The sequence below is a fragment of the Astyanax mexicanus genome, chromosome 8, assembly GCF_023375975.1.
Source record: "Astyanax mexicanus isolate ESR-SI-001 chromosome 8, AstMex3_surface, whole genome shotgun sequence".
Lineage (NCBI taxonomy): Eukaryota > Metazoa > Chordata > Actinopteri > Characiformes > Acestrorhamphidae > Astyanax > Astyanax mexicanus.
This window is the reverse complement of record NC_064415.1, coordinates 36,019,094-36,034,851: the sequence shown is the minus strand read 5'-3', so window position 1 is coordinate 36,034,851 and position 15,758 is coordinate 36,019,094. Positions and strand designations below refer to the sequence as shown.

Here is a 15,758-nt window from a genome sequence, read left to right as displayed (position 1 = left end):
GTGTCAATTTACCTTAATCCAAACTATGTTCATCTCAGTGTCTGTTAAAAATATATATCCTATATCCTATAGCTATGTTTAGCTAATGAGGTGCCACTTCCTGCATTCTTGTGTATTTTTATACCTAATTTTACCTACAAAAGTGACTTAATTCAGTGACTGTTTTAGAGTCAGGCGCAGCTCCCTTGTCAGCAGCTCTAGCTCTGTGCAGCTCACTGGGCTTTTGAGAAACACTGTCTGCATCCTGGATTTACACAATAAAGCTTTACTAAGCAAACTTTAAACCACATTTCAAGCAACTCATACAAATCACATGGTACTTTATGAAATGATCCCCATTTCTACAATTTTTTGGTCAGAGCAAAAATGAAAAAATGTCAATAAAGTGAGATTACCACTTTCTTTATTTTACACCATTTGCAACATCAGAAATAAAAACAAAGCAAAGAAAACCAAAAACCCAACTCCACCTTCTCCTTCTTCTTTTCCTTCTTGGTTCACAGTGCTCTGAAACACCGCTCCGGATCCATTTCGTATATGTGCCACTATTATGGAAGGAATTAAGATCAAGCTCACAAGCACAGAGAGTCTTTCTGGGAGTTATCGGTTAATAACCTCCATCCTAAACGACGGTGAAGAAGGTCTTCAACCCGGACAGCACAAAGAAGTATGTGGGTTAAGTTAAATCAAGACGGAAGGAACGTGACGGCTACTTTCATATACGCAGTCGTGGGGAGGCGGGGCTGGGGTAGGAGTAGTAGTGTTCTGATTGGAGGATAACATAGTCAAGAAATGCTTACATACACAAACTTCCGGACACACACACACACACACTCACACACACACTGTACATAGATAGGGTGGACCGAGTCCGCCGTGCAAAGCTGTTTCGTGGCCTCGCATAAAAAACTTATGCCAAGAACCAACAAAGTCCAAACGGAAAGAGCATGAGTTGGGAGTTATTGGCTAAGCTTTCATTCAGTAAGACGCTCTAAATGCACGTTAAAAGGCAGGCATGTCAAAATCTAGCATTCCAACCACCATGACAGCAGACTGGTGAGAGTGAGTTCAACATTTATACTGAATACAAATTACTCAAGCTCATTCTGGTGTGATGGAGAACTACACAATGACATTCATTCCATGTTTAGTTTAGTTTAGTTTTTTTTATCTATTTAGTTTTGTTTTTAGCTCATCTCAACACTGTCCAATCACAGACCTGCATTTGTGGTATGTGAGTAAAACATGCCCCAATTACAGACACTCAGTTATCAAAAGCCTTCGGAGAGGATATTCGAGCGAATGGAGCTTGTTTAATTGCAGTAGTGCGTTGGTGTGGTTGTACAGCAGGTATGGAGACAGTGCACTAGAATATGCTGCAGATTCATTTTCCCCGTTTCCGTTTCACATTTAGTCTAATATTTACACGCGTCCCCGTCTGTCCAGCACCTCCTGCCCACCGCCAGCCAAGAGGTCTGAGATTCAGGTTAAAGTCCAGAACGATCCTTGTGTTTAGTTTTGATTCATGGTTTCAGGTTATTTTTAACTACAGCAGCCAAAAAACGAAATAAAAAAAAAATAAAGCGATAAAGCCTGACTTAGAACTGAGGAAGAGGAAGAGTGAGCTTCTATTATCTTTGGTCACAAAAAGAAGGGAAAAACTACAGTGGGAACAAAACGAATTCAGAAGCATTAAGAACCGTTACAAAGTGTACCTTCTTGTGATGGAGGGAACAAAAATGATGTATATGAGAAATATATATATATATATATATATAAGCAAAACTCAACAAGCTGCTGAGGTTGTGGGGCTGTGATGGTTATTTTGGATATGTGCCGCACAGCACAAAAACAAAACCAAAAAAAAAAACTCCAAAAACTGCAGAATTAGAATCGGACTATGTAGTAGAAAATTTGTCGTTTGTGTCCCGCTTTTCTTCCTCCCTCTCCTCTTCCTCCTCTGCCAACGCCCCCGTCTCCGGCTCTTCTGTCACTTCGGGGGTGCAGTAGCGCTGGAGCAGTTGGTGAAGGTGCTGCTGAAGGGCATCAGGTCGCAGGGTCTCCGGGGTGTCCTCCAGTCGCTCCAGGTGCGTGTGTTTGCTCTGGCCGTCCCTCACCACCGTCTTCTTCTGAGTGCGCGTCTTCCGCATGCAGGTCCTGCAAATGAAAGATCCCGAATGAAACGTTGTGTTTAATTAAGAAAAAGTTTTTAGATTTTAGAATACAATGAACCAGATTCATAAAGCTCAACAGTAAAAGTAGTAATAGATCATGCTAAACGTGATTCATTCTGGATGTGGGGTTTTTACATGTTGCCTAACTAACAGACAATCAAAATATGATAAAAGTGTCCGAATCAGAGCCACAGATTATAAAATAATTAGTAAATAAAGCAACAAATAAAGAACTAAGAATTTCAGAAAAAGAAAAGAAGACTACATAAAAACCTCTAAATAATTTTTATGAGTACAACCCAACCCCAGCAAATACAATATCTCTGACATTTCTGTCATATTGACGATAACGATAATACTCAATATTTTGCATTATTCTGAAATGTGTTTGTAAAAGTATTATACAGTTCTGGAATAAATTAATAGACCACTTCATTTTCTGAATCAGTTTCTCTGATTTTGCTATTTATAGGTATATGTTTGAGTAAAATCAACATAGTTGTTTTATTCTATAAACTACAGACAACATTTCTCCCAATTTACAAATAAAAACATTGTCATTTAGAGCATTTATTTGCAGAAAATGAGAAATGGCTGCAATAACAAAAATAACAAAAAACAAATAGTGCAAATAATGCAAAGAAAACAAGTTTATATTCATAAAGTTTTAAGAGTTCAGAAATCAGTATTTGGTGGAAAAACCCTGGTTTATAATCACAGGTTTATGCATCTTGGCATGTTCTTCTCCGCCGGTCTTACACACTGCTTTTGGATAACTTTATGCCACTCCTGGTGCAAAAATTAAAGCAGTTCAGTTTGGTTTGATGGCTTGTGATCATCCATCTTCCTCTTGATTATATTCCAGAGGTTTTCAAAGTTTTTTAAGTGGTCTCTTGTTTTTGTTCAGAGCTGTATAGTACTGGCATATGATCTTAAAGGATCATAATAATTGCTTACTAAGAATATTAATGAAAACAATACATTTAAGGCATATTTATATTTACTTAAAACAAACAAAAACATCAAGGGCCCTATTTAGCCATCTATAGCACACCAGTCAATTGTGAATCATGCTGTTTGGTTTAGGGGCGTGTCAGTGTGTCTTTGGTATCGTGATGACACAAAGAAATATGCCTTGCGCAGCTAGAAACACACAAAAGGTACTAATTATCTGAATCAAATATGGGTGTGTTTTGGAATAAACCAATCAGTGTGACAGTTGTTATTCCCTTTAAGAGCCAGATGTGCTCTGACTTTGGCACGCTGGGATCTTAACAGCACGGCGCTTAACGCGTCTCAGAAGAGGAACGTTTTTTTATAAAATTAGAATATTTTCATGAGCATTAATAGAGTAAATAAATAATAGTGTAGCTGCATTTTGTACCCTGCAAAATGGAAACAAGCGATCAGAGTTTGTGTGTGTATACGCTCACCCTCACATACTTATCCTTCACATCATTAATAATGTCTCCGTTATTAGGTCTGAATCATCCAGATTGAGCTTTTTGAGGGACGTTTGGTTTATAAATCTCTAAACATCACGCTGGTGTTGAACTGGTCTGAATCTGGTTCATTGCATCCCGATCTCAATATTATGCCATTAGTACTTTTTTGTGCTTTAAAATGATCAAACCCATGAAAAACAATGTTATTAGTGTTAATACTGAACACACATCTTTATAAACATATTAATAAATTCAGTTCAAACTTCAACCTGTTTCATGCACTAAATAAAGCACTATATATACGTGTTCTCCACTGCAGCAGATTTTAACAGGCTACTAAAACTTAACTACCAGGTCTTCAGTTCATCGTTAGAACTCAGTGTCTTGTCTTTAAGGCTGTGTTCTCATTACAAGACACATAGCCAAATCCGATCTGAGCAAAAAAACTAATTTGGGCAATCTTGACAGCTCACATTCACAAATGTAACTGACCTGTATCTGTGTGTAATGTGAACGAATTTGTCCCAGAAATGCCTCACAAAAGAGGAGGTGGCTGACTTCACATGTATGGGAGGAGGCATGTGCTAGTCTTCACCCTCCTGGTGTTGGAGAGTAATTGGGCGTGTAAATTGGTGAGAAAGAAAGTGACTCAAAAATCTAATTTTGCACGTTCACACAGATCTGAGCCACATTGAGCAAAAAATCTGATTTGAGTCACTTCAGCCTGGTAATGTGAACGTAGCCTTTGTTTTAGCATTGCAATCTTAAAGGTACTTAAAGTACTTTTGTATGATATGTTCCCTGTTAATTAAAATGAGTAACTCAGCAGCAGCTATAGCTGATTGGTGTTTTTAAGAGAGAGTATATTAATTTGAATCATGCAAACCAAGAGTTAAACATCCATATCAACAAATGTATGATATTGGTTATGCTGGCCTAATCAAACCCACACCAAATCAAGCCACTCTCCAGACCTTCTGACCACAGATCCATCCTCCTTCACCATCTCTTTCTCCACTAAATGGGGCAAGTGCACATTCTCAAAGCCCCCTGCATAACTCAAAGCCTGGATTTCACAGAATATGAAGGAAAGAAAGTTTATTAAATGTTGATATCTGGAAAGCAATCATAAATAAATGGAGTTAAGTGAGTTTCAGAGCAGCAAGCTCACAGAGTTCACCCACAAACCTTTTCAAAGTCATCTTTAGCTGAGGGGAGATCTGCTGACAGCAAGGGGTCACCTATCAGTTTCTCCATCCGCTCGCCCTGCACTACCATGGTTTTGATGACCTTGCTGACTTTCCGGCCTCTGACTGGCTCTACTTCAAACTCAGAGCATGTCGCCCCACCAACAGGTAGTGGTTCAGAGAAAGTCACCTGGAATTTGTTTTTTATTGTTTATTAAAACAGTACATCTGTTACTTTTCATAAATGAAAGAAACATTTAAAACACGCTCACCTCAGTCTGATCTCCCCCACTCTTTACTACCGTCCTCTTCACCACTTTAGAGAAGCTATCAGCCTCATCCACTGTGATAGCTTCCTGCTGACCTCCTTCAACCATCACTTCTTCTCGCTCCACTCCGTCTGCTGACACAAACTTACGGATGATTTTCCTTGTGATCTGTGAGAACACAGAAAAGAAGGTGTATCAATTTAAAGTTAAAAAAAAGTTTTTGGAACTCAAATGAATTGAGTCTGTTTAACATGAAATTGGATATTTCTAAACAATACTCAACTATTTTAAGTTTGAACATTTGCGAAGACATACACATTCAAACAGAGATTAGTCTGTTGCCGTTGGCATCTTCTTTTCCATTGGCTTCTGGCACAATCTATTTGTCCCCCAGTTTCTAACACTCGGCTACTTTAGATAAACATGTAGAGTGAATGATTTTGAGAAAAGAGTACTGACGTAAGCTTGTTTTGTCTACTGCATCCTATTATATTAATTTAACCTAATTTTGATGACATTGTTTATTTAGATTGTTTTTGTGGTGCCCCTTTAATTTAGAATTTGTGGCTATAAAAACAACTACAATATGCAAATATTGAGTGAAAACAATGTAGCCATCGCAATAAACTTAAACAAGTAAGATAGACCTGTTGTGTAATAGTTACTTTAACTTAAAAAAAACTACAAGGTTCAAATGTTTCAGGTGCACTTGTGGTTTGTCTGTTGAACTTAAAGATTTAAAGATAAACATTTGTTCAACTCCATACAGTCTCATAAACATAATTCACTTGAGGCAACAAATTACTGAAGTTAAGCACTGCTCTGAGAAAATTGCACTGCTTTCTGTTATAAGTACACAACACAGTACTGTCCTTTTACTCTCAGTACTTGAGTAATAAATTTTATAATTAAGTATTTGCAATACTTACATAAAGTACATAAAATGTTGAATACTTTACTATTTCCACTTAAGTGTAATGCAGAAAGAACACTTTAAAGGTCTCCTTCTGCTAAAATTCACTTTTTCTTGTTCTTTGTGAAATACAGTAGGTCTCTCTGAGTTGTATATGATGCTGCATGTTAAACTCTTTCTCAAACTCCATTGTCTGCAGTAGCTAAGAAAAGAAAATATTCAGAAAAACGGGATCGATCAGGAAAAGCACCGTGTCTACGTCAAAACAGTAGTGAAATAGTATTCATGGGGTCTGCCCACAGACAGAGCCGAAGCTAAAAAGACTACCGCTTTTGTTTACACCAGATAGATAACGTTACAGGTTTAAATCGGATCTCCAGTGAATTCTGCATTTTACAGAGACCCTAAATATACATTAAAAAGGCACAGTTTTGCCATTTGCGTTGGATTTTATGACGTTTGACACAGCTCTCCCAGCGGCCGAGTGATGCGGAGTCTGGCGTTAAGTGAAGTTTACCTAGCACTCTCTATACAGTGCTATATCTTTACAACTAAGGCTGTACCTCTGAAAACATTTTGTCCTTTAATTTGAGTGAAAAACATCATAATTACACAGTATTTCTTTAATACTCAAGATTATTGTTTTGGTGCCATACTGAAGTGAAAACTATCCATTTACCTTTTTTATAACTATGTTTCCATGCTCGTCAGTGTATTGCTCCTCGGTCACCGCCTGTGGGAGGATCTCTGGAATCTCGTCACCCTAGATCAAAGCACAAAAACAGTGTAAACTCATGCTGTGTAGCAGAAACTGTAGAGGCTGTAGTACATTATAATTAATTATATACTTTCACACAGTGCAACGTATAGTTTGTCCTCTGATGCTGAGAACAGTTCAGATGTGAAATGTCTGTACACAAGTTTCCTGCATACCATCAACTGCATATCTCTAACCATTAAGTCAGGTATTGGTAGTAAGTATGGAAACTATTTTTAAAGAAGAAGATCTCAGAGGAAACCCACAAACAATGGTTAGCAGACTTGATAACAGTATTTATAGTTTTGTGTTTTTGAACCTCATCTAGAAACCAAAAAAATATAATTAAGTATGAACCATATTATCAAGTCAAAGCTTACGATGCGTGTGCAGTTAAATGTTGTACAACAGGACACACTTTATTTATATTTTTATATTTAACATGCACTCCTAAACAAATACCTGGATTATAACTCTGCGTCGCACCACTCTGGTGGTTAACACCTCTTCCTCTGAACTATCGGACAGCAAGCCTAGCTCTTCCGCTATTTCCTGAGAGTCGGAGATGCATTATTGGCATGGAATAACCTTCACAGAAATTGGTAAATACTTGCAGATCACACCATGCAAAGCCGATGCAGTGCTGGGATTTCTTGTTTTTGTTCTAGTGTAAAATAGGTTATGTTTGTTTTTTTTAATGTTGGATTTAGAATTGGCCAACCTCTATGTCAGTATTGCTTGAGTTAAACATATGTGAATAAATGAAACTGTGAAATTATCCAAGATAACCAACTGATATATGATTGTTTCGGGGGCAAAAAGTGGCAGGCAACCCCTTTCAAAAGCTGAGCTACGAAGCCAAGTTCTCCATATCAATGATAAATTAATAAAGTGAATTTAGTAACTTCTTGTTTAATCATCAAATTTTGCACCACTCTAAAGTGTGTCATTAAATATCTAGGCATGCAGACAAACAATGAACAAATTCGAATTTTGCACAGATCAGGGTATTAGCTTGGGCCATTTTTGGGATTGTTGCATTCTCTTTTTGGGGGAAAAGCTCAACAAGCCATAGTAGCACTCATGCTAAGGGCTTACCCTTCCTAGAGAATCATCGTCATCATCATATTGGCCCTCTCTTGGAGGTAGCTCTTCAGCAAAGGAGTGTTCATCTGCATACCCATAAGGATATGCTATGTCTTCACCATGTTCACATACGTATTCATCCTCTGGTTCAATAACAATGGGCAAGTCCAGTTCCTCACTACCCCAAGATATGGTGCGTTCTCTGTCCCTACTGTCTATATGCAAGTATTCTTTTACTTTAAAAGTTCCAGACGAATAGTCAAAGTCTGGGGTGCTTGGTGAATTTGGAGGTTCTTCAACTGGGTAAATAGAATCATGCACATCTAAAAGTTCTCTTGATCTAATCTCGGCTTCGGACGTATCCGAAAATGCTTGTCGGCAATCAAAGAACTCAGGATCTGATTCTAAACTATCTGCATGTACAGGCCCTTGCTTGGCTTCCTGATCAATACCTTTCAGTCTAAGATTATCTGAAGATTCTGTGGACTGTTCAGGTCTCTTGACTTCATTAGAAACTTCCTTGGAACTAGACGCCAAAGTAGTTCCAGATTCAACAAAACCCAATCCTGGTTTATCTCGACTGAGTGCTGTGTATGTTTTCTCAAATTCAGAAAGAGCATGCTTGAAGCCTGGTGAGATTAGGAAAGGCCCAGTTGCTCCTGAAGGCTCCTGTCCAGTACTTGCTGAATCTGTAGATAAGGCTTGGCCAGAAGATGATTCGCTAAAAACTGGTGATAGGGGACTCAAATCAGTGGGTGACACCTCACTGCCGGGGGACCGTGAAACCACATCTCTGTACTGAGGAGGAGCATAGTCAAACTGCAAAGTGGGCGACACAGTGCTTCTTAAATTAGGAGTCACTGTCCTGTGAGAGTCTTGCTTGTAAAACTGGAAAGGAGTGGTATCTACTTGATATGATCCAGACGCAGACGATGCTTCAGAACTAAGAGATGTGGTTCTCTCAGGTATACTGGGTAGAGATCTTGAGAAACCTGCTCCTGACTGTAAGGACAATCCGCTGGTAAAAGACGATGCAACTAATTTCAGCTTGTGCTCTAAGATTGCAGCTTTATTACGATCTTGGACTGTTGCGGAACTGTCCATACTGACAGCTGAATCCTTAAGCAAAGTGGTAGAATTTGACTCTCCTTCATTGAGCACTAACCCTTCTATATTTTGTGCTTTTAAATGAGTGTCCTTCTCTGAAACTTTGTCTTCCACAGCCTGAAAAGGAATTAAGGTTGAGTGTGAGTCACATCCATACTTTACCATTTGTTTCAGACGACATGCACTGATATTTTTGATTGCACACTGCTTTTGTTTGTGGGATCAATTGCATTATTTGTTGTGAATAATAATGTGAACAAATCACAGATCATGACAACAAGATGGAGTAAAAGGTGTTTAACAGCACACCATGCATTGTTTGAGTACCTGAAAACCCTTTTGGAAGTTATTGCAATATGTTTTTGTTAGTTGGCATTCCCAAAATCCACACTGATCAAGAGCTCTTTAATCACGATTGGTATGTTAGTGGACCCAGAAGAACAAGAACGATCCTTCCGTTATTTCACAGCATTCTTCCAGTGAGGCACAAACTCTCACTGAAGTACCGATACATGCTAGGCTTCTTACCCTTGCCTCAGTTTGCTGACAGGTCAGTTTGGTGGTAGCAATATGAGATTTGTCTTCAAGGTCTTCTTCAAGCTCTTGTTCATCCTGAAGCTTCATTTCTTGATTAGCCAACTTGATTCTGTTTCTTTGTTCTTTGTCTTCAATGCTTATGATGCTTCTGCCGGTTTTATACGTAGACGATCTACTAATGTTCATCTTTTCCGAAAGAGGTGTCTGTTGAGTTTCAATATTCCCTTTGTCTTCCTCTGATTCTGAGACACATCCATGACTGGTAGAGGGTATGGGTGTACCACCACTGTCTAGGTCTTTGTAGATAAGCTTCTGGGACTCTTCTTTAGTGCTTGCAGAAGGTTGTGGCTTTACATTGTCAGATTCATTGATGGTCTCAGTTTGTTCTCTGCATGGTTTAGTTGGGAGTATTGCCACTGAATCCCTTGTGCAAAAAGATGTGGTGTCCTGTTTTATAACTTTATCCAAATTTTTATCTGATGAAAACTCACTTGACTGAGTTGTTTTTTCAACTACATCTCTCTCCAGTGTTTCAGATGTTACTGACTCAGGGGATTCTGGGCGGAAATCACTCTCAAATATCAGAGACTCAGGTGTATAAAGCATAACAGGTTCTATTTCTAACCTGAATGCTTCAGGGGAAGGGCATCTGAGTATAGACTCAAATGAGACTGAGATGGGTGACAATGATCTAGAATCGCAGATTGATACATCAGAACTAGGTGAAACTGGTCTTTGCTCAATGTCAGGCTCAGTGTCTGATGTTGGATGTTCTATGCGGGTGTATTCTGATTGTAATGAAGTTAAATGAAATACTGGTAAATCGTGTTTCTCTGGAACTGGTGATGGAACTAGGAATACAGGTATTGGAGAATCAGGTGAAAGCCTACTGAACTCGTTTATAGAAGACACTGACTCTGGGGAGGTCGGTCTGCTTTCAGACTGAAACATCTCTATATAAGGTAATGCAGGTGTATTCTCAGGTATAGGTGAATCTGGTGTGAGAGGTCGGAATACATTCACAGATCTAACAGACTCTGGTGAGGAAAGCCTCTGCTCTGATATTTCCATCACATATTCATGCGAATCAATAGATAAGGAATCAGGCCACACTGCAAACTTTTCATAAGGGGATTCGAAAGATTCTAATGTTTTGGACTGTGGTAACAATGTACATGTATATGTTGTCTGGTGACCCTTAGGCTCAGCTTCAGAAATCGGTGGAGCTATTTCAGAATCATCTTCAGTTATATCAGTTATACCATCAGGGATGTCTGTTCTGCAAGCCTTGACAATTTCCATTCTGCATCCTATATACTCAAACACACCTGTTTTAGGAGCGAAGGTTTCACCCTTGTATTGAGGGTCATGTATGTTAGATCTAAAAGAAAAGGGAACAGCTTTATACACAAGTCTGTACTCAGGCACCATTTTTACAGTCTCTTGGAATGAGGGACTGGGCATAGTTTCAGATACTTGCTGATGTTCACTTTCTGAAAAGTCAGTCTCTTTAACAATGTATGGTAGTGCTATGATTAAATCACATTCTTCCTCTGACATTGCAGTATGTGGGGAACAAGATTTGTATCCAGAAACTGGAACCATATTTTCAGGCAAAGAAGCACTAAACTCTGGGATTGGTGAGTCAATTGATAATGGTCTCCTCTCATCTACTGATGCCACTGAATCAGGTGATGATGGTCTAAGATAAGATGCTGTATCTGTGAGAACATTTAACTCATTATCGGTATCTGATGCCAGGGACTCAAGGGAAGAAGATCTGTGCCCTATTGCTGGCACTACATCAAAAGACAATGGTAAGAACTGTGGCACTGGTGAATCTGGAGAGAATGGTCTGCTACTGCTAGCAGAATCTGGTGAACATCCTCTCATGTCCAATAATAAGGTCATGGACTCTGGTGACATAGGCTTATATTCAGGTATAGAGTCTGGGTAAAGGGATCTATCTTCAACCTCTGATACAAATGAATCTGGCGAATCTGGTCTTTGCTCACCTGGGCACAAATCTCTAAGAAAACACTCATATTCTTCAGATTCTGAACACACTGATTCAGGGGAACATGACCTATATCTAGAAACCAGTGGAAGTACATTCTCAGGCAAGGACAATCTGAATTCTGGAACTGGTGAGTCAGGTGATAATGGTCTTTTCTCATCTACTGATGCCACTGAATCAGGTGATGACGGTCTATTACAAGACACTGCATCTGGGAAAACATTTAACTCATAATCTGTATCTGATGCCAGAGACTCTAGAGAAGATGATCTGTGGCCTATTGCTGGTACGACATCAAAAAGCAAAGCTGAGAACTGTGGTATTGGTGAGTCTATAGACAAAGGTCTACTACTGCTAGCAGAATCTGGTGACTCTGGCCTCTGCTCATCTGTGAATAAATCTTCAAGAAAACATTCATATTCTGCAGATTCTGAACAAACTGATTCAGGAGAACATGATCTATACCCTGATACCAGTGAAAGTACATTCCCAGGCAAAGATAATCTGAATTCTGGAACAGGCGAATCAGGTGATAATGGTCTTCCCTCATCTATTGATGCCACCGAATCAAGTGATGATGATCTATCATAAGAAGCTGTACCTGCGAGAACTCCCAACTCGTAATCTGTATCTGATGCCAGAGACTCTACAGAAGATGATCTGTGGCCTACTGCTGGCACAATGTCAAACAGCAAAGCTGAGAACTGTGGTACTGGTGAATCTGGAGACAAAGGTCTACCACTGCTAGCAGAATCTGGTGAATACCCTCTAATATCTGACAATAAGGCCACATACTCAGGTGACATAGGCCTGTATTCAGGGATAGAATCTGGGGAAAGGGGTCTGTCCTCAACTTCTGATACAAATGAATCTGGTGACTCAGGTCTTTGCTCAACTGTGAATAAATCTCCAAGACAATATTCATATTCTTCAGATTCTGAACAAGCTGATTCAGGGGAACAGGATCTATATCCTAAGGCTGAAAGTGTATTCTCTGCCATTGGTAATCTGAATTCTGGAATTGGTGAGTCAGGTGATAATGGTCTTCCCTCATCGATTGATACCACTGAATCAGCTGATGGTGATCTATGATAAGACACGACATCTGTGAGAACATTTAACTCATAATCTGTATCTGATGCCAAAGACTCTAGAGAAGATGATCTGTGGCCTATTGCTGGTACGACATCAAACAGCAAAGCTGAGAACTGTGGTATTGGTGAATCTGGAGGCAAAGGTCTACCACTGCTAGCAGAATCTGGTGACTCTGGTCTTTGCTCATCTGTGAATAAATCTTCAAGAAAACATTCATATTCTTCATATTCTGAACACACTGATTCAGGGGAACATGATCTATATCCTAGGGCTGGAAGTGTATTCTCGGCCATTGATAATCTAAATTCTGGAACTGGCGAGTCAGGTGATAATGGTCTTCCTTCATCTATTGAAGCCACTGAATCAGGTGATGATGGTCTTTGAAAAGACATGGCATCCGTGAGAACATTTAACTCATAATCTGTATCTGATGCCAGAGACTCTAGAGATGATGATCTGTGGACTATCACTGGCACTACGTCAAACAGAAAAGCTGAGAACTGTGGTATTGGTGAGTCTGGAGACAAGGGTCTACCACTGCTAGCAGAATCTGGTGACTCTGGCCTCTGCTCATCTGTAAATAAATCTGCAAGAAAACATTCATATTCTTCAGATTCTGAATAAACTGATTCAGGAGAGCATGATCTATATCCAGAAATTGGTGGAAGTGCAGTCTCAGGCAAGGAAAATATGAATTCTGGAACTGGTGAGTCAGGTGATAATGGTCTTTTCTCATCTACTGATGCCACTGAATCAGGTGATGACGGTCTATTACAAGACACTGCATCTGGGAAAACATTTAACTCATAATCTGTATCTGATACCAGAGACTCTAGAGAAGATGATCTGTGGCCTATTGCTGGTACGACATCAAAAAGCAAAGCTGAGAACTGTGGTATTGGTGAGTCTATAGACAAAGGTCTACTACTGCTAGCAGAATCTGGTGACTCTGGCCTCTGCTCATCTGTGAATATATCTTCAAGAAAACATTCATATTCTGCAGATTCTGAACAAACTGATTCAGGAGAACATGATCTATACCCTGATAACAGTGAAAGTACATTCCCAGGCAAAGATAATCTGAATTCTGGAACAGGCGAATCAGGTGATAATGGTCTTCCCTCATCTATTGATGCCACCGAATCAAGTGATGATGATCTATCATAAGAAGCTGTACCTGCGAGAACTCCCAACTCGTAATCTGTATCTGATGCCAGAGACTCTACAGAAGATGATCTGTGGCCTACTGCTGGCACAATGTCAAACAGCAAAGCTGAGAACTGTGGTACTGGTGAATCTGGAGACAAAGGTCTACCACTGCTAGCAGAATCTGGTGAATACCCTCTAATATCTGACAATAAGGCCACATACTCAGGTGACATAGGCCTGTATTCAGGGATAGAATCTGGGGAAAGGGGTCTGTCCTCAACTTCTGATACAAATGAATCTGGTGACTCAGGTCTTTGCTCAACTGTGAATAAATCTCCAAGACAATATTCATATTCTTCAGATTCTGAACAAGCTGATTCAGGGGAACAGGATCTATATCCTAAGGCTGAAAGTGTATTCTCTGCCATTGGTAATCTGAATTCTGGAATTGGTGAGTCAGGTGATAATGGTCTTCCCTCATCGATTGATACCACTGAATCAGCTGATGGTGATCTATGATAAGACACGACATCTGTGAAAACATTTAACTCATAATCTGTATCTGATGCCAAAGACTCTAGAGAAGATGATCTGTGGCCTATTGCTGGTACGACATCAAACAGCAAAGCTGAGAACTGTGGTATTGGTGAATCTGGAGGCAAAGGTCTACCACTGCTAGCAGAATCTGGTGACTCTGGTCTTTGCTCATCTGTGAATAAATCTTCAAGAAAACATTCATATTCTTCATATTCTGAACACACTGATTCAGGGGAACATGATCTATATCCTAGGGCTGGAAGTGTATTCTCGGCCATTGATAATCTAAATTCTGGAACTGGCGAGTCAGGTGATAATGGTCTTCCTTCATCTATTGAAGCCACTGAATCAGGTGACTCTGGCCTCTGCTCATCTGTAAATAAATCTGTAAGAAAACATTCATATTCTTCAGATTCTGAATAAACTGATTCAGGAGAGCATGATCTATATCCACAAATTGGTGGAAGTGCAGTCTCAGGCAAGGAAAATATGAATTCTGGAACTGGCGAGTCAGGTGATAATGGTCTTTTCTTGTCTACTGATGCCACTGAATCTGGTGATGACGGTCTTTGATAAGACATGGCATCAGTGAGAATATTTAACTCATAATCTGTATCTGATATCAGCGACTCTACAGAAGATGATCTATGGCCTATCACTGGCACTATGTCAAACAGCAAAGCTGAGAACTGTGGTATTGGTGAGTCTGGAGACAAAGGTCTACCACTGCTAGCAGAATCTGGTGACTCTGGCCTCTGCTCAACAATAAACAAGTCTCCAATAAAAGATTCATATTCTTCAGATTCTGAATAAACTGATTCAGGGGAACATGATCTAAATCCTGATACCAGTGGAAGTACATTCTCAGGTAATAACAATCTGAATTCTGGAACTGGTGAATCAGGTGGTAATGGTCTTTTTTTGTCTACTGATGCCACTGAATCTGGTGACGATGGTCTATGATCAGAAGCTGTACCTGTAAGAACATTTAATTCATAATCGGTATCTGATGCCAGGGACTCAATCGAAGAAGATCTGTGCCCTATTGCTGACACTACATCAAACAGCAAAGCTGAGAACGGTGGTACTGGTGAATCTGGGGACAAAGATCTATCACTGATAGCAGAATCTGGTGAACACCCTCTAATGTCTGATAATAAATTCAAAAACTCAGGTGACATAGGCCTGTATTCAGGTATAGAGTCTGGGGAAAGGGGTCTATCCTCAGTCTCCAACAATTTGCTAGTAGAAAAATCCAATTCTATGAGGGTTGTTTCTAAATTGTCTGGACAAGGCAAGGAATCATGTTCAACTGCAGAGGCTGGTGTCATTTTTGCTTTGTACTCAAAAACACCTGGTTTTGGACAGAGTGTTTCACCTTTATACTGGGGGTCATATACTTTGCTCATGAGTTTATTAAGAACAGCTTTAAAAACAAGTGTGTACTCACCTATGGCTAAAGGATCTAACGGTTGCTTTGCAAAT

At 39.6% G+C, this 15,758-nt stretch overlaps 1 protein-coding gene across 29 annotated transcripts in view; it reads right to left on the bottom strand.

The window, feature by feature from the left end:
- Positions 1 to 500: 500 nt before the first annotated feature.
- Positions 501 to 15,758, bottom strand: part of ank2b (ankyrin 2b, neuronal) — a 281,005-nt gene continuing 265,747 nt past the window's right edge. For all 29 annotated transcript variants that reach the window (XM_049483036.1, XM_049483035.1, XM_049483037.1 and 26 more), the window contains 5 exons: positions 6,668 to 6,751; positions 5,079 to 5,243; positions 4,808 to 4,996; positions 4,594 to 4,685; positions 501 to 2,157 (listed from right to left, as the gene is read on the bottom strand). In XM_049483036.1, coding sequence (XP_049338993.1) covers positions 1,899 to 2,157; positions 4,594 to 4,685; positions 4,808 to 4,996; positions 5,079 to 5,243; positions 6,668 to 6,751 — 789 coding nt within the window. In that variant the 3' untranslated portion in view covers positions 501 to 1,898. The remainder of the gene's footprint in view (positions 2,158 to 4,593; positions 4,686 to 4,807; positions 4,997 to 5,078; positions 5,244 to 6,667; positions 6,752 to 15,758) is intronic.